Here is a 19,151-nt window from a genome sequence, read left to right on the forward strand (position 1 = left end):
CTCAGAACACACAGGGACCGTCGATCCAGAGTTAGAAAATACAGGTGAAAATGGGAACACTCCTGCCATCCAGCACTTGTTTTAAACACTAGTCTTAGTTTACAGTATTAATTCAGGAAATCTGCTTAAGGACAGTAATGTTTTCCAGGTGACTCTAAGTAATTTGATAGTTTGTGAACAAAAGATCTTTTTTTTTTTTTTTTTTTTTACTTTTTATGGGCAACCTTCTTGTGGAGTCATATTTTATGTTTAATTTTTGCAGGCCAGTATAGAATTCAGATCTGATAGTATAGGATTCAAACAGAAATGGGACTGAGTGTAGAGAATTGAGAACTTCTAAAAATGCAAGTAACTAAATTTGGTCTTCTTACAAATAAAGATCCTGTAGAAAATAACATGTTTTGAGAGTGAGGGATGAGGTTTAATTAGTGTGCTATTTTCTAACTAGTTCATTTAAAAATATTTCTTGAGTGTTTCTCCAGGGTCCATTAGGAGGCCCCTTGCTGAATTGAGCCAGCACTAATACGGCCTCTGCAGAATTCTCATTTGCTTATTTATACTCTGCCTCTTTCCAAAAAGATTTGAAGAGTCTGACTTTATAGAATAGGAAACCTATGATTACTTTGTACATCACTCTTAAATTAAGTTTCTGGAAGTGATTTGAATTTCGTTACAGCCGAAGTTTACTTTGCAGCCCATTCCTTTTGTGGGGTGTTTAGTGGGCAATTCTTTGAACAGTCCTGTCTTTTCCCTTATTCCATCGAACTTTTATTCTCAGTGCATTTAAAATCTACAAGTAAATGAGCTCTTTCATCTCTGTTTGTAGGTACAATGGTGCTCTACCTAATGGAGACAGAGGCCGGAGGAAAAGCAGATTTGCTCTCTACAAGCGGCCGAAGGCTAACGGAGTCAAGCCCAGCACGGTCCACGTGATATCCACGCCGCAGGCGGGCAAGGTGGGTGCCTCCTTGGGAACAGGGGGGCCCGTGGTGACTCATGGTGATTCCTTGTCGGCTGCTCCTTCCTTTCAGTCTCGTTTCTCTGTGGGACAGTTTCTCAACTCTTTGAGGCGGGACAGCCTTGGTTGGGAAGGGCTGCCCTGTGCAGTGTGTGTTTCACAGCGTCGCTGGCCTCTTAGCCACTAGCTGCCAGTGGTGCACCACCCCCGCCCCCCGCCCCCTACTGCCACCACCATTAGGACAACCAAACAAGTCTCCACATTGCCACAGGCCCCCTGGGGAGTGAGGGTGAGTGGGCCAACTGCCCTCCCCTGGAAATGGACCACTGCTTCAGAATGTAGTGGAGTCAGCACCTATCAATGTAGAATAGTTGTGGCTACGAGATAAATGATGTTCTTTATCCTGAAGAGTTTTTGTATTAAATCTTGGTATCAACCTCGTTAAGATTTGCTGTTTTCCTTCTGTTAATTGAGTAGTGGGTGTTTTCACATAATCTGCATGTGCAATGTGGAATTGAATTTGTGTAATTATTAGAAAGATTGGAAGTAAACAGAGGTAAGTTCTGTAAGAAGTCTGTTATATGTATGTTCTTTTTGTAAGTTTGAAGTATATAAAATGTGAATTTTTAATGATTATTTCATTTGTTTTCTGATACATAAGTGGAGGGGAAACCTGAATTTCAAGTCTGGTTGATACATGCGACCTATTAGATTTATGACAGTTTTTCTTTTAATTAAGTCAATTACTTAATGTGTAATATAGTTTCCTTTCCTATAAAATAATTATATTTATCTGAAGTATTTCATATGGGGCACTGGCTGGACACTGGTGGTATATGTTTAGTTTTCATAATGGGTTTGGACCATCTGGAATAAATAAGAGATTTGATTTCCAGTTTTTACTGAAAACCCATGGTTCAAAGAGAAATGACTAGCTTTGTGGAAGCACATGTGTCATTTATACTCAGTCCTGGAAACAGATCACTTTTGTTAACATTTTTATGTTGAAAGTTCCTATTGTATCTGAGGCAGTGCCATGGAAGAAGTTTGCTAGGATATGCCAGTGAAGGTTGTCTTGTATTAGTGTGGGAATGGTTAGATCAGAAAATATCAAACACCAGGCAGGCAGGCATTTTAAGCGGCCAAGCTTTTAGCTAGAAAAGGGAAAATAAAGGGAAAGTTTTCAGAAGGGAAGGACACTTGGTAGGGAAAAACAAGGGAAATCAGCCTTACAAAAATTCTGAGAGGAAGAAGAAGTGAAGTAACAACAGAATCTTAGAAGGTCAAGAAAGTATGAGAAACATTTATGGTGCAAAAATATTTAGAGAAGGGTACCAAGGCAGATGTTTTTAAGCACGTGAAGAGTGCCAAAAATACTCTGATATTACAGACATGGTCCTTGTCTGTGTTGGCATTTATCTTTCCCTTTCTGGCTCTGTACCCTTTTACATTTACTTTTTAAAAAAACTTCAGACTTTATACTAATACAGTGGCTTCAGGTATTTAAAAATTTTATAGACATCTTTGATTACTCAGGCTTGCTGTCATGATGGAACATGAAATGTATCTTCCAGCAGCTACTATTGGAAGATCAGTGGCTCTTCCAATACCCACTGCTCACCTCCATCTGCTCCAGTTTTAGCTTTTTATGCTTTACCTTTATACCTAGATTTTACCTGAAGTTACTTAGATTATAAATATTTTGGAAGCTGTCTGTCTAAATCTGTGTTTAAAAATATCACTGTTTAAAAAATATCCCTGACAGTACTAGTAGTAGGGAAAATTGGGTTTTGGTCTTACAGCCTGGGAAAAGTACATTGTCAGGGCCTTCGTTTCCTCATTTATGAAATGAATGAGTTTGCTGTGGGCAGGAGCCATGTTGAGTCAGGTGAGATGCTTTGGTTATAAGCAACAGAAATGCTTCTGGCTTGAAGAAAAAAAAGACAAACATGGAGAAATTGTTAAAGGTTAAGAATGGTTCTCAGAATTGGGGGAGGAAAGGCTGAGTAACAAGGTTGCGTGAGAGAGGAGAACCAGAGTATCAGCAGGAGGTGATGGAGATGCCCTTTCAAGGTGTTACAAGGTGACTTGGCTCCAACTACCTTCTATCACTTTTAAAGGTTTTAAATTTTCAGGAAAGAGAATCTGATAGGCCTACTCAGGGTCAGTCAGCCATGACCAAGGGAGATGAGTAGACCAGACGTCTTTATTGTGGGCTGATCAGCTCCACCATTGCTTTGCCATTATTCATCTTGGTACCTCTATGTGGTGGGCCTTGTACGTAGTATTTCATCCTCCCTGAACCCACCACCTTGGTCACCAGTCCCTCATCCTTCTGTTCCCTCTCAAACTCCATCCCTTGGCTTTGCCCTGCCAGCCCTGCTGCCACTGATCTGTGGCCCCCTAGCCCAAGTCTCTTATATATTTAACTTTTTCTTCAGTTGCTCCTCCTGCTACCTTACCGTAGCTGAATCCTGGTTTTTCATCGATACACTCTTTTTTCCATCTTTTCCAGTTCATGGAACTAGAAATGATTTCATTTTGTTTCTGTTTGGGTCTCTTTTTTTGTAATCCTGCATTATTCATTTACGCGGCCTCTTCCCCTACTTCTCCTGACCTCACTGACCTGCAGTTTAGTCTTGTGCGTATTTCAGTGACTCCGTACCTAGCTCAGTCTCTGTTACTCCCCAGGCCATGTTACACTAGCATCTGTGGAGCACAGTGCTATAACTCTCTGTATTTCACACTGTGAGTCACTTCTCTACTTTTCCCACTGCGTGGTAGACCTTACCACCCTTTGTCACTTGTAAGTGACCATAGTCTTCACTTCATTCTTCTTGGGCACACATACACTTTCGTCCCTGATTTCACCAAGGCATCCAGCCCTTTAGCTGCTCTTATTTGCCACGGTTGTCAGCCCCCGCAGCTTGTCCAGTTATAGATTAACTTCACCCCGGATTCCTTTTCTCACCCCTCCTCCTGCATCCCTGGCTCTGGGACCTTCCCAGGCCCTGCTGCATTATTTTTCTTGTCTCCTTTCTCGCTCACCACCATTTCCCATCAGAATGCCAGGGTATGTGGTGATACTTGGCAAAGGCTGTTTGACCTGAATCAGCAGTACTTTGTTCTAAAATTTCCGATCCTGCAGTATTAGTGACAAAAAGGTCATCTCTGATTGGAGTTATACAAGTGAGCCCTAGAAGGGCAGTAGAATTTGAGTGCTTGGCCTTTTGACTATGTTCTCTTCCCTCTTCCCCACAGTTGGGGGCAGACCGGGGAGTACCCCTTTGCTGATGGCAGTGGCTGCTGGAAAATGGGACCTCTTAGTCTTCCATGCATCCCGGTGTCTAAGCTAAGTCAGATGAGGGTGGCCAGTATGTGCTACTGCTGTGTGTTGCAGCTTGTACAGTCACTGTGTACTCTTCACTTGTGTACATATTTGCTCTTGAAATTGTAATACTCAGAGATAATTCTCCTGTTATATAATGTGTGTGGTTTTTTTTTTAATTTAAGTCCTCTTTTACTGTTGGCGGGTCTGTTATATAGACATAGGGCATTTAGCAGTTTATTCACCCATTGATACTCAGCAAATACTCATCTAGCACTTTTCTGTGGCAAGGCATCAGGCTAGGTACTGTGTGTACTACAGAGAATAAAACATGTCCATTTGGAGCTCTCGTGAGCAGGCAAGCAATGAGTAATCACACAGATACATATTTACTGCGCATTTTGAAAAACGTGGTAAAGAAAGAGACTGAGGTGGTGTGAAAAATGAAGGCACAGAATTAGATGAGATAGATGGGGAGGGGTCTCTCAGGAAGTGGCCTTGAGCTTTGAGCTGAAGGATAAAGGGGAGTTAGCCGGGAGAGCAGAGAGGTCTGGTGGTCCTGGTGGGAGAATTTGGCTTTTTTTCCAAGGGGAAACAGTGAAGGGTGTTAAGCAGGGGGAGTGGCATAATAATGACTGAGAATTCAAGTCAGTGTATGCTTGTTCATTTATTTTTTAATGATGTGGGGTAACAACTTTGCTCTTACTTAACCTGTAAATACCAGGAAGGTAGTGGTGGTGGTGGTGGTAATGGGGCCTGATAGGTACGTATTTTGCTGGCCACATGGTTTAAATTTAGCAGCATGACTGTAGAAAACTTTTCATCAAGGTTTTTCCTTCTTAGATTGTGCTTTATTGAAATCTCCTTGTTGAGGTATTTTTACTTTTAAAAAGCAATCGAATATCACTCTGTTCCAGTTGGCATTATTTCAGAATAAGTGGAAAATATCAGTGGTCTTGGAGTGACAGTTGGGAGAAAAATTAAGGCTATTTAATGTGATTGTTACAACCAGGACGGCTCTTCAGCTGTGAGCACTGGAATGGCTCTACTGGTTGATAAGGTATTAAAACTCTTCCTTATCGGTCAGCGAGCAATATAATAATAACTGTGAGAAGTGGTAAAACTAGCAATGTAAATTTCAGTGTGAACTCATTAGTTCAAGCTGATTTTCCAGGCGTTAGAAGGGGGTTTAGTGGTGAGTGCTTTTTGAAGCACTACCTGTCTGTCCAGCCTGGGTCTTAGCGGCCATAGGTGGCGTATCTCCACTGCACATTCTTTGTGAAGCTGGTGCCTTCTGTGCTTCAGGAGAATCATCTGTGTGTCATGATCCTCAGGTTTTTACATTGCTACAGCTTTTAAATAGTTGAATTTTAAGTAGTTTTTATTTTGGTTTCTTTCATTATTACTGCATTTTAATTCTTGAGTTAGGAATGTCTGGTGTTTTGATATAAGTTCAAAAATGAATTTTACTGTATTATAAATGAAGAGGCCAGCAGAGTTTTATTTTTTTAGACATCATTAACATGAATGTCCCGAATCTGTCAGAGAAGGTAAAAAAGAAATAGTAGTAGTAAGCTGCAGTCCAGAATATCTCTTGATACTGTACAGGAATACAAACCTAAAATGAATAATTTGTATTTCTAAGATGAAACACAACTTGATTATTTTAACTAAAAATATAAACATGAACAACCTATCTTTATTCCTCGAGGAACTATAAAAAGAACAAATTAAGCCCAAAGTTAGTAGAAGAAAGAAAATAACAAAGATCAGAGCAGAAACAAATGAGACAAAAAAAGACAATAGAAAAGATTATTGAAAGTAAAATCTGTATTTTAAAAATATAAACAAATAGACAAATCTTTAGCTAGACCGAATAAAAAAAAAGATGACTCAAAATTAGAAATAGATGTTACAACTGATGCCACAGAAGTAAAAGGATCACAGGGGACAACTGTGAACAATTATATACCAACAAATTGGTCAATCTAGAAGAAATAGATAAATTCCTAAAAAAAAAAATCAATCTACCAAGACTCAATGATGGAGTTATAAAAAAATCTGAACAGACCAGTTACTAGCAAGGAGATTGAATCAGACCTCCTAACGAACAAAAGTCTAGGACCAAATGACTTCTGGTGAATTCTACCAAATGTTTAAAGAAGAATTTACACCAGTATTTCACAAAGTGTTCTAAAAAATTGAAGAGGAGGGAACACTATAAAACTCATTTTATAAAGCTGACATTACCCAGCCAATATTCCTGATGAACATAAAAGTAAAAATCCTCAACAAAAATTTGAGAAACCAAATTTAACAGTACATTAAAGTGATCATAAACCATGACCAAGAGAGATTTGTTCCAGGGATGCAAGGATGGTTCAACATCTGCAAATCAATCAGTATGATATACCACATTAACAATATGAGAGATAAAACCACACGTTCATCTCGGTAAGTACAAAAATAGCATTTGACAAAAAATTCAACATCCATTTGATTAAAAAAAAAATAAACCTCAAAAAACTGAATATAGAGGAAATGTACCTCAACATAATAAAGGCCATATATGATAAGCCCACAGCTAACATCATAATCAGCAGTGCAAAACCAAAAGCTTTTTCTCTAAGATCAGGAACAAGACAAGGATGCTCACTCTGGCCACTTTTATTCAACATAGTACTGAAAGTCCTAGCCAGAGCAATTAGGCAAAAAAAAAAAAAAAAAAAAGTCATCCAAATTGGAAAGGAAGAAGTAAAACCATCTTTCTCTATTTGCAGATGACATGAAATTGCATGTAGAAAACCCTAAAGACTCCACCAAAAAACTGTTAGAATAAATGAATCCAATAAAGTTGTAGGGTACAAAAATCAATATATAAAAATCAGTAATGAATTATCAGAGTAATGAAGAAAATAATCCCATTTACAATCACATCAAAAAGAATAAAATACCTCATAATAAATTTAACTAAGGAGGTGAAAGATCTATACACTAAAGACAAGTCATTGATGAAAGAATTTCAAAACAGACACAAATAAAATGAAAAGATAATCTGCTCATAGGTTGGAAGAATTAATTCTGTTAAAATGTTCATACTGCCCAAAGCAATCTACAGATTCAGTGCAATTTCTATCAAAATTCCAATAGCATTTTTCACAGAAATAGAAAAAACTGTCGTAAAATTTGTATGGAACCGCACAAGACCCGAAATAACCAAACCAACCACAAGAAAGAAGAACAAAGGTGGGGGAATCCTGCTCCCTGATTTCAGACTATATTACAAAGCTGTAGTAATCAAAACAGTATTGGTTGTAAAAATAGATACATAGATCGTGGAATGGAATAAATCCACACATATATGGTCAATTTAAAACAAAGGAGCCAAGAATACTCGGGGGAGAAAGATGGCCTCATCAATAAATGGTGTTGGAAAAATTGGACATCACATGCCAAAGAATGAAACTGGACCACATATGCAAAAATCAACTTAAAATGGACTAAAGATTTGGCTATAAGACCTGAAACCATAAAAACCATCAAACTCGAAGAGGCAACTACTAGAAGGAAACATAGCTTTTGACACTCATCTTGGTAATAATGATTTCTTGGATTTGACACGAAAAGCAAAAATAAACAAGTGGATCTACATTAAACTAAAAGGCTTCTTCACAGCAAAGGAAACCATCAACCAGATGAAGAGGCAGCCTACTGAATGGGAGAAGATATTTGCAAGTCATGTATCTGATAAGGGGTTAATATCCAAAATATATAAAGAACTCATACAATTCAAGAGCAAAAGAAAAAAAAAGCCTGAAACAATGATTAAAAAATGGATACAGGATCTTAAAAGACATTTTTCCAAAGAAGACATCCATATGGCCAACAGGTACATGAAAAAGTGCTCAGCATCACTAATCATCAGTGAAATGCAAATCAAAACCACAGTACCACTTTGTGCATATTAGAATGGGTATTATCATAAAGACAAGAAATAACAAGTGTTGGGGAGAGTGCAGAGAAAGGGAACCCTTGTGCACTGTTGCTGGTATTGCAAACTGGTGCAGCCACCATGGAAAACAGTATGGAGATTTCTCAAATAGCTAAAAATACAATTACTGTATGATCCAGTAATCCAACTCTTGCATATATAGCCAAAGGAAAATGAAAACAAAATCTCAAACATCTGCATTCCCATGTTCATTGCCGCATTATTCACATTTTCCAAGTTGAGGAAACAACCTAAGTGTTCCTCAACAGTTGAATGGATAAAGATGTGATTTATATGTATATACAATGAAATGTTGTTTATCCATGAAAAAGAAAGACATCTTGTCATTTGTGACAACATGGATGGACCTTGAGGACATTATGCTAAGTGAAGTAAGTCAGAGAAAGACAGATTCTATGTATTACCTACATGTGAAATCTAAAAAGCTGAACTAACAGAAACAGATTACAGTGGCAGTTACCAAGGGATGGGGAAAGTGGGGAGATGTTAATCAGAATGAACAGACCTCACACTTAAAAATTTGAATAAGTTCTGAGCACATAATGGATAGCATGGTGATTATAGTTAATTATACTGTTTTACATACTTGAAAACTACTAAGGGAGTGGATCTCAAATGTTCTCACTACAAAAGAGAAATGGTAGTTTTGTGACATGATGGACATGTGCTTTAAGGATGTGGTGGTTATCATTTTGCAATATATAAATGTATCAAATCAACATGTTGTATACCTTAAACTTACACTGTGTCATACATCAGATATATCTCATTAAAGCTGGAAAAAAACAGAAATCAGTTGACAAAAAAATTGAGATAATAACGTCTAAAAACATTTTATCAGAGAGTCTTACTAAAGCAAAGGAAAAAATATTTATGAAATCCAACACAATATACTGTATAGTTTAAAGTAACTTTGTGACTTGAAGTATTTATTAAGACTTCAAAAAATAGTTTTTATACGAATGTATCATGGCATTTAGAGCTATGGTCCTGATTGTTGCAAAACACATCTATTGAGATGAGAGAACAATTTTTTGGAAAACTTGTAAATCAGGGCAGTAAAATTTCAGTCATTGACAAAGCTCTAGCCATTTCACATAGAAGTGGTTTAATAATTCTCTTAAAATGCAGTGTTCAGGACTTTGAAGATAGGTGATGGTTTTTGTTGATTTCATGGAGCTGAAAGGAACAACATCTGAAATATATTAAACTTTATTGTCCTACTCAAGAAAAATGGCCTCAATGAGAAATATTTACATGAAAACTTCATGTATTTTGTACAGATGGTGCAAGTATGGTGCTACGGAGAAAAAAGTCTGAAATTTTTGAAACAACTTTTGGATATTTTTATTTGATGCAGTCTTATTTGTTATTTCAGTTACCTCTGGATTGTGGCATAAAAAGATAAAGGCCAAATAACCCACTTAACATTTTTTCTTGGTATTTTTGTATTTATCTTATGTTACTTAGCTCTCTGGTATTTATCTGATTTATTTAAGAGCTTGGAATTGAAATAGTGAAATACAGTTGACCCTTGAACAAGACAGGTTTGAACTGTGCGGGTCCACTTATATACATAAATTTTTTAAAAAATAGTAAGTACTATTTTTTTTTTTTTACTATTTTAAAAAATAATAAAAACTACGGTACTGCACAGTTCATGGTCGGTTGAACCCCCAGATACGGAGGAACCGTGTACATGGAGGGCTGACTGTAAGTTATGCTCAGATTTTCGACTGCACGAAGGACCAGTGCCCCTAACCCCTTGGTTGTTTGAGGGTCCAGTTGTATTTGCCTTTGGATGGACAGCCTGGGTGTTACTGCTACAAATTTAGTTTGGAAATCACATAAAGACTTGAATATTGACTTTAATAGAAATTGTGAGATAGCATTTGGACAATTAAATTTTTTAGAGATTTAGGTTTATTACACACTATTCTAACCATTCTAATTTCTTTAGTTTTAGAAGAACTTTTCCAATTATTAAAGTGGATATATTTCTTTGACAAATAATAGGTGATAGAACATATAAAACCAAATACAGGAAACTGTGATAGAGAAGCGGAGATTATTAAAGAAACAAACTTGAAATAAAGTAAAATATTCCAAGAGAAAGACGATTAAATTATCCAACATATTACATGAAAACATGCTTATTCAATGACAAATTTGAAGAATATAATTAGCTTTTTCACAGAGAAAAAAATGTGACAATGAATATATGTATGTTCATGTATAACTGAAAAATTATGCTCTACACTGGAATTTGACACATCGTAAAATGACTATAACTCAATAGAAAAAGTTTTAAAGAATATCATTAACTTCTAATAACATCTTTTTAAATTTATTGGTTCATAGAATTTGGCCATTTGATGTTCTCAAAGCATCCTAGTTTGAAAGTGAATAAAAATTTTGTAAAATTAAGCTGGATAATTGAATATGACAGTCCAGTAAGTGATTTTCATAGTGGTGATAGAAATAGTGACTATTATTAAGGCTAGAAAAAAACAATTTAATTGACATTAGTTCAGCAGAAGGTAATAGATTTGCCAAGAACAAGACTATGTTATGGGGAAAGTCTGTATATCAAGATCCAATTCATGCCTTGTCTTTCAGTTAAATAGGGAATGTTGTTGGAAGAGTTTGGTTTGTTATATTAAATCATAGCTCAGACATTGCTTAGCTGAAACAGATACATTAAATAAAGGGTCACACCAGTATTTTCTAACAGTTAACAAATGACTTGGAGATTATTAGCATGATTTGATGAATGTCTGCTGGCTCTAACTTGCAGTTTTATACTATGTGTAGTTTATACTTGGAGAATAAATGAGAATGTTTAAAAACTTTTGGTTTATATACTTAATAATTTTTATCATAATTCTGATTGTTAAATATTGTCACTCCTGACATGAATAATTTTTTAATATATCTGTAACTAGGTGATTGTCTCATTTTATGTTTTACATAGCGTGAGTTTTAACATCAAGAACTGGTTATTATTAACCATCTGCTACATTTCTGTAAATTTTGGCTTAGTACTTTCATTGATGTTTTTCTAAAGTTTTTGATAGTTTTGTTATTGTAAACAGTGTTAAGTGTGTGTGTACAGAATAATTATGACGTCATTACTGCCTTCTGTTCATTGATATTTAATCTAAATTGCTTTGCTGTGTGATGTGGGCAGAATTATTCATAGCTTTCTAGCAGAAGAGGCATTCTGGTCTTCTGTATTTACAATGTGGTTGGCAGAATAGCTCCCCCTCCAAAGGTGCCCACCCCTTGGTCTCTGGGACCCATGAATAAGATGCATGGCTGAAGGGACTTTGCAGATGGAATTCAGGTCATGGAATTTAAAGTAGGGAGATTATCTTGGATTATCATAGTGGTCCCTGTGTAGTCACAGGGGTCCTTCAAAGCCACGGAGGGAGTTAGAAGACTCAGAGGTGAGGGCAGGAGGAGTGGGAGACTTTGAAGCCCAAGCAGGACTCAGCCTGCTGGTTCTGGATTTGAAGGTGGAGGAGAGGGGCTGTGAGCCAGGGAATGTGGGCAGCCTAGACGTGGAGAACAACCGTGGCTGGCAGCAGCCAGGAACCGGGGGGGGGCCTCAGTCCTGCAGTCACGTGGAACTAAGTTCTGCCAGCACTCTGAATATCCCTGGAAACAGATTTCTCCCTGGAGCCTCATGAAGGATTGCGGCCCTGCCAACCTCTTGATTCTGACCTCGTAAGACTTGGGTAGAGAAACCAGCCAAGCCTCCAGCCCAGCACATCTGTGAGATAATAAATTTGTGGTGTGTGTAGCTGCTAAGTTTTGTGGTAATTTTTTACAGCAGCAAGAGAAAACATATATGCTATTTTATGGAAAGTGAAACACAAAGTACTTAATTACTGTGCAGCTCCTAACCTTGCGTTGTGGGAAACAGAAGGATATGGGCTCCATCAGAGAATGGGGAGGCAGGGAAGGAGGTTTTTTGTTCTTTCAGATCCAGAGTGTTGGAGCAGGAAGGCTTGACTCAAGCACACAGTAACTTAATTATCAGTGTAATTCTCTGCATTACTGATACATAATAATTATACTATTGACGTGATTTATGTATTAGTTGGAAAAATCATACTTAATTTGCATTGTCCTTAAAGCACAATTTTATTAAAGAGTTGCTTTGAAAACATCAGTGTGGGAGAACACTTGTGTTTATACTTAAAATTCTGGCTTTGCTTAACCTTATTTGAATTATGACTTTGATTCGGGGACTTACACCCGTCCTATCTTCTCATGGAGGAAGAGAATCTTTTACTGTAACTTTTCCTGTGTAGAAATATAGGACATGAAAATTGGAACTGTATTCAGACTGACTCCTCATTGTACTCATGGGGGACTTAAGTTCAGAGAAGTACAGTAAGCAAGCTTAGGTTCCTCGGCCGGGTGTGTTGCCCAGGACCTGGAGTGTTGGGTTGTAGCTGCAGGTGGCAGATGGAAAGTGCTGGGACAAGCTAGGGTCTGCTCCTGAGTTTCCCACCTCCCGGGAGTGTGACCTGGAAAACCCATTTGTTTCCAAACTAGGACTGCTGTAATGATAAAATAAATGAACATGATGTTAGTTGAAATGAAAGTTACTTTGCCAGCTTAAGGATTATTAGCGCTATTAGGGTAAGCTGTCCAGTTGGAAATTGGGTGCTTTGCAGAGAGAGCTTTTTCTACAAAAGGAACATTGATGGAGACTTGAATTCAAGCAGCTGGTTTGTTTGCATGGGTAGTTAATGCACCAAGTAGTAAAACATATATCAAAATGAAATCTGTGCAGCTGAGTAGGTTTTATAGCCTTCGAGGGAGGGTCACAGAGGTACCGCTGACTGGCTTGAACTTGCTGTAGCCTGTTGTATTATTCTTTTGCCTTTGACATTGAAGAGCACGGTTGACCTTACCTTTTGTGAGCAAGTACTTCAGCCTCTTTCAAGTCCGGTGCTGCTGACTGATTCACAGGGATGCCTGCTTACAAGCTCTTTATTGATCACACCTATGTCATGGGCAGGGCGTCGATGAGTGGCTTCAGGAACCTTTGGTTTTGTCCTGCCGGAGTTAGAGTTTAGGGGAGCCCAGTGGATCCCAGGTGCAGGAGCTCTTACGTGACTAGCTCAGGCTCCTTCTTGCTTTGCTGTTTGTCCTTATTCTGCTGTCAGATGAGCCCTGCAGGACCATCCATCCCTCTCTTTGCATTTCAACCTGATGTTCAAGTTAAATTCCCCAGGTGGCCATGTTTTCCCTCTACTCCGCACCTTCCACCTTCTCATTTCTTAGATGTGCTCCAGCCGTGTACGCCTATACTCCTACCATCCTTTTTTTTTTTTTTAAATTAAAGTACAGTCAGTTACAGTGTGTCAATTTCTGGTGTACAGCACAATGTCCCAGTCATATGTGTATGTGTGTGTGTGTATATGTAATTTGTTTCCATATTCTGTTTCATTAAAGTTTATTGCAAGACATTGAACATAGTTCCCTGTGCTATACACCACCATCCTTTAAAACACAGCCCAGAGGTCACTTCCCCCTAGAAACTCTCCCTGATGCTCCATACCCCAGGCTTCGTGAAAGGGTCTTCTGTGAACTCCTGAAGGACAGACAGCGTTTGTACATCTCCACAGGCGCCCTGATGCTGCAGTAGTGTTGTCGGCTTGCAGTCCTGTTGTGCTGGGCAGCAAGCCCCTTGAAGACAGGGACTGTCTGTCCTGCCTGAGGTCCTGCTGCCCAGCCCGGTTTGTGGAGTAAGTCACCAGATGGCGTGACCTGCCTTGGGCATGTGCCGGGACAGCTGGTTGTTCTAATGGGTCGGTGACTAATGTGTTGAGACTGTGCAGACCCACGGGCAGATGCACGGGTCAGTTGATACTTAAGGCACATTTGGTAAATTAAAATCATCCTTTTCCTATTGTTTCTAAGTTTTCTCTAACAGAAACAACACTGTGATAACCAGCTTTGTATAAAAACTTGTGTGCCTCTTTTATTATTCTGATCTCAAGAACCACGTATTTGTTATTGAGAGTTTTAAGAAGAAATAGTTAAGTTTTGTAAAATAACTGAAAATGAGAATTGCATCCAAGTGTGGTCTTTGGAGTTCTGACTTCTGAGTTCTTAGTTCCCTCCATTTACGAGCTGTAGTCTCGTGGGCAGAAAACTTTTCTGTGCTTCACTTTCCACTTTTACAAAACAGATTTGTGTCAGTATAGGCCAGGTTATCTTGCAGTAACAGACAACTCCCAAACCTTAGAGGGTTTATAACAATATAAATAGACCCTTCATGTCCGTCACGGGGTGGGGAACATAGCATGGGGGCTGTGTTCATCATGGAAATTCAGGGACCCAGATGGAAGGTGCATTTTGACTTCTATTTCAGAGATTATGGGGGAGATAAGAGAGAGAATATAGCTCTAAAGCTTCAACCTAGAAGTGACATAGTTGAATTTCACTGACTAAAGCAAGTGTCCTGGCTAAACTGAGTTCAAAAGTTGGGGGTGCATAATCCTTTTGTAGGGAGAAACACCCACTATTTGCATATATTGCAACTATTTCAAAACAATTTGCAGTCTGCCTCCAGATAGTGACTCCTGAAGGGAAATACTTGGAACATTTCATGTGCCTAGTACACTGTAGTGATCAATTAGTAGGAGCTAATATTAGTGATTGGTTTCTCTGGAAAGTATTAATTATCTGTTATAAGAAGTTATAAATGGGCTCAGGAAACAATGAAAACTAGCGTCCATACTTAATTATTGGCAGTTTGATTATGTAAAAAAAAAACCTTTTATTTAAAATGCACTGACAGATTAAAAATTTAAACTGCAGCTTCATGATTCGAAGATAAATCTCCTCTGTCCATGTTACAATTTCAATTGATGATTTTCTTTAGGTCACAGTGGTGAAGGTTTAATAATGAATGATTTCTGAATTGTTGAACCCACTAAATTAGAAAATCAGTGTATTTCTTCATTGGAGAATGTACTTACTAGTTAGAACATTTTGGTGAGACATTCTTATGTGAAAATGCTTCTGGCCTAAATTGTTTTGGTTCCTCATGTGTTCTTCAGATTGCCAACATTACTTTCATTCCTTGCCTTTCGAAGGAGTAATTCTGTATTTTTTCAACATAGAGTTAAACCTCTGTTTCACATGAATAGTTAGATTAAAATAACACTTTGTCTTTCCGTAGTGCCTGGTTGAAACTGTTAACATGAATATCACCCCCTAGCATTTTAAGAAGTAATTTTTATTATATTACTCTGCAGTGTAATATCAATAATCCAATAATGTACGTTTTTAAACTTGTAAATACCACTGGTACACAAGTTTTATGAGCTAGATAGAACTAGTATTATAAAAGATGATTCCCTTAAAATGCAGAAGAACGGGAATTCTGGTAAATTCTAGATCTTACCTAGCATTTATTTTTAAGAAGACGCTCTTTAAAGTGTACATATCAAAAGTGTAGAGTTTGATGGATTTTCATAAAGTGAAGACACCCATTTAAAAAGTACCCAGATCAAGAAACCACGTTGCCAGCACCGGAAAGACCCCTGTGCTCTCCCTGTCACCGTCCCCCTACCCCAAGCAGGAACCAGGTAACCATCATCGTGACATAACACCTTAGACTTGTTGTCTCTCTTTTTGCACTTCATATAAATTGGATCTATAGAGTATGCACATTTTTGTTTGATTTCTTTCATGCAGCATTATGTTTGTGAGGGCAATATCCCATGTTGGATATAATAACAGTTTGATCATTGCTATGTAGTATTCATTGTGTGAACATTCATTTTGTTATCCAGTATGCTTTAAAGTTTTAATCCCACTAAAATCGCAGTTAAGTTTTTGTAAATTATTGAAGATACTATTTACAGTTAGCAGTTTTACTTTAGGGTGTGAAATCAGATTAAACGGAAGTCAGGGACAGCTCCCAGCATTCCCATGCAGAGCCCGCAGCAATTTGAAACCTAGCTAGCTACCTGTTGCACGAGTGAGAAACGTAGTCTCACTTAGAAAACTGGTTAGCTTGCTAAAACAGTAATGATTCCACAGAATTGAATATCTGGGGGGAAAAACTCTAATTTTATACAAAACTTTGAATTTTTTTTTTTTCCTCTCCGAAAACTTACTACCCACGTTACAGCTGGGGGCCTGCATACCCAGTTGTCCTCACTTCTCACATTTGTGAAGTAGGGAGGCAGCCTGATGGAGGAGACAGGAAGAACACAGACTCTGATGTAAGACGGACTTACCTGAAATCTTGGCTCTTCCTTTGCTAGGCCTGTACCTGGGGCAGGCCACACAGCGCTCTGGGCAAAGCAGCCGCCTTCAGAGTTGCCGTGAGGGTTACACAGAATGGCCAGCACACACACCTCCCAGCCGGGCAGACTCTCGGGAATTAGTAAGTGTTCTTCTAGTTACCGAGCACGGACGTTGTAAAGCTGTGGTGGAATCATATGGTCCTTTGAAAGCCCCTCTGTACCCCTCCAGGGTGGCAATTTTTGCCCAGCATCAGCTGAACCACCAGCTTAATGTAATCAGTGGCTTGAAAATACTTAAGAGTGATTCCCTTTTCAAGTACCATAGACACTCATTTTCATTGTATTGTTGGATTTGACTATTTAAAAATATAAGCTTATCTTTAATATTTAATTCCTCACTTAATTGCATACCCCCAAAATAGCATCTTCAAAACTTTATTCTGAAATTTGAATGACCATCCCCAGACTCTCCCTCCCTGTGAAATTTGTGTCCTAGAGTTGCTTCCCCACCTGGCATTAGACCTGTCCCAGGGGTTCCCTGTAGAGTGTAAGCTCTCTGAGATCAGGCCCTCCCTTTACAGGCAGAGGCCCTGGGGACAGTGTTCAGGTGCTGATGAAATGAATGATAGTTGTCCATGATTTTTAGAATCCATAGCTTCTCATTTAATTTACGTTATTTCATCGAAGTGCCGAGGAGTTTGGTAACTTTTGCCCAGAGACAGATGAAAGCATCTCTCAGAAAATACATACGAATTTTTAGCATTCCTCATGGTCGGATTGGTTAAAGTGTTTTCTTATTTGTGGAAATTAATAGTTATCTGACACCCAGATGGAATCCTCAGATGGAAAATGAAATATGACTGTCGGTAGCAATGAGTCACGTGATGGGGTGGGGGACATAACAAAGGCAGGAGACCTGTTGACTGGGGTGGGCAGCGTGGAGGGGAAGGCAGCAGAAGTCCTCAAATGCTGACGTCTCAGATAGGTTGTCTGCAGCCAGCTGGCAGAAGGACCTTACCTGAGGGGTGTCACTGGTACCCATGGGAAGCCCTTCTTGGCCTTGTCCCCCTTCTGTGCCTGTGAGATTAGACAGAGACAACATGAATTCCTTTAGTGGAGTCAGGACTCCATTGTAACCCTCAGAATTTGGCACCCCAAACTGTAACTTTGAGAACTTTTCTCTTTGAGCTGTGATACAGAATCAGATTTTCAAAGAAGTTTTGACTCTGGTTACTACCTTTGTTTTCTTTTTTAGAATATAACCCTTTTTTTTTTTTAATGGGAAGCTATTTTGGTTGTTTTTTTTTTTTTAATTGAACAAAGCTTTTAGCTCCAATTTACTTTCTTCTACTTGGTCTTTAAATACACTGATGGATTTGTAATACTGTTTGCTTCTGGTTCTTCCTGATTCCGTGCACTAGTGGTAAAGGAAAGAAAGATTATTAAGAAGTTGCTGAATGTTCAGTCAGGATTTCTCAGCCTCGGCACTCCTAACAGCTGGACTGGGTCGTTCTTCGTCGTGGGCTGTGCTGTACGTTGTACGGTGTTCAGCGGCATCCTTGGCCTCTATCCCCTCGATGCCAGTAGCACCCCTTCCCCCAGTTGTGACAACCCAAGCTGTCTCCAGACATTGATGAATGTCCCCTGTAGGGCAGAATGACCCTAATTGAGGACCACTGATGAGACTAGTCTGTGTGAAATCTGGCTCAGAGTGTAGATTCTGGGGTCAGATGCCCCGGTTGAAACCCCAGCTCTTCTTCAGCCAAGTGATAACCACTCTGAACCTCAGTTGGCTCATCTCTCAAGTGAAAGAAAATACTAATATTACTCAACTCATAGGTTAGAATGAGTGGGTTAATACACATAAAGTTCTTAGCTTTTTGAATGGTGTCTGGCACATTAGAAATGCTCAATAAATGTTAACCAGGATGATTCTCTTTGCTTCTAAGAATATTGCGTATAGTATTACCTCTTTCCTTCCTTTCATTGATGCTTATTTTTTCCGCCATGTCACAGATTGGAGACCTAAGGTGAAGATCGTAACTGAGAAAGTGTTTTAACAAGTTAATCTTCATTTTTAGAAGCTGTGTTGCGGTGTGCTCCGGCAGATGGTGTGGCTGAGTGAATAGGTATCAGATTCTTCTTCAGTGATTGTGGGCTGCTTTGCGGAACCATTGCTCGGAATCAGGCTTTGTGGAGGAGGGTGCTTTACAAACTGACTTTCGATACGGGGTTAATCTGTATTTGGCCTGGATTAAGAGGGGCTTCCGGATGGGAGTATGGGCTGGAAGGAACACTGTTTTCTCTGTTATCCCAGTCAGCTGAAGCTCCTTCTTTCTTGAATTTCACCCATTATCTGCTCTGACAAGGACAAATTCATTTTGTCAGAGCCTTGGTTGTGGTACTGGTTGCTAATTTCATAAAATAAAAAAAGCAGTATTGGGGAGGGGTTGGGTGGGGCCAGGGCTTGGATGGGGGCTTGGACACCACGTATTTTATGTATAGTAGTGTGTATATGCAAATCCCAAACTCCTAATTTATCCCTCCCCCCATCCCTTTCCCCTTTGGTCA

The 19,151-nt window shown here is 38.9% G+C and overlaps 1 protein-coding gene across 14 annotated transcripts in view; it reads left to right on the forward strand.

The window, feature by feature from the left end:
• The window catches only part of PELI2 (pellino E3 ubiquitin protein ligase family member 2), a 482,489-nt gene that overhangs the window by 364,848 nt on the left and 98,490 nt on the right, over positions 1-19,151 (forward strand). For all 14 annotated transcript variants that reach the window (XM_072963099.1, XM_072963110.1, XM_072963102.1 and 11 more), the window contains one exon: positions 827-956. In XM_072963099.1, coding sequence (XP_072819200.1) covers positions 827-956 — 130 coding nt within the window. The remainder of the gene's footprint in view (positions 1-826; positions 957-19,151) is intronic.

Source organism: Vicugna pacos, chromosome 6 (assembly GCF_048564905.1).
Source record: "Vicugna pacos chromosome 6, VicPac4, whole genome shotgun sequence".
In the NCBI taxonomy this organism is placed as follows: domain Eukaryota; kingdom Metazoa; phylum Chordata; class Mammalia; order Artiodactyla; family Camelidae; genus Vicugna; species Vicugna pacos.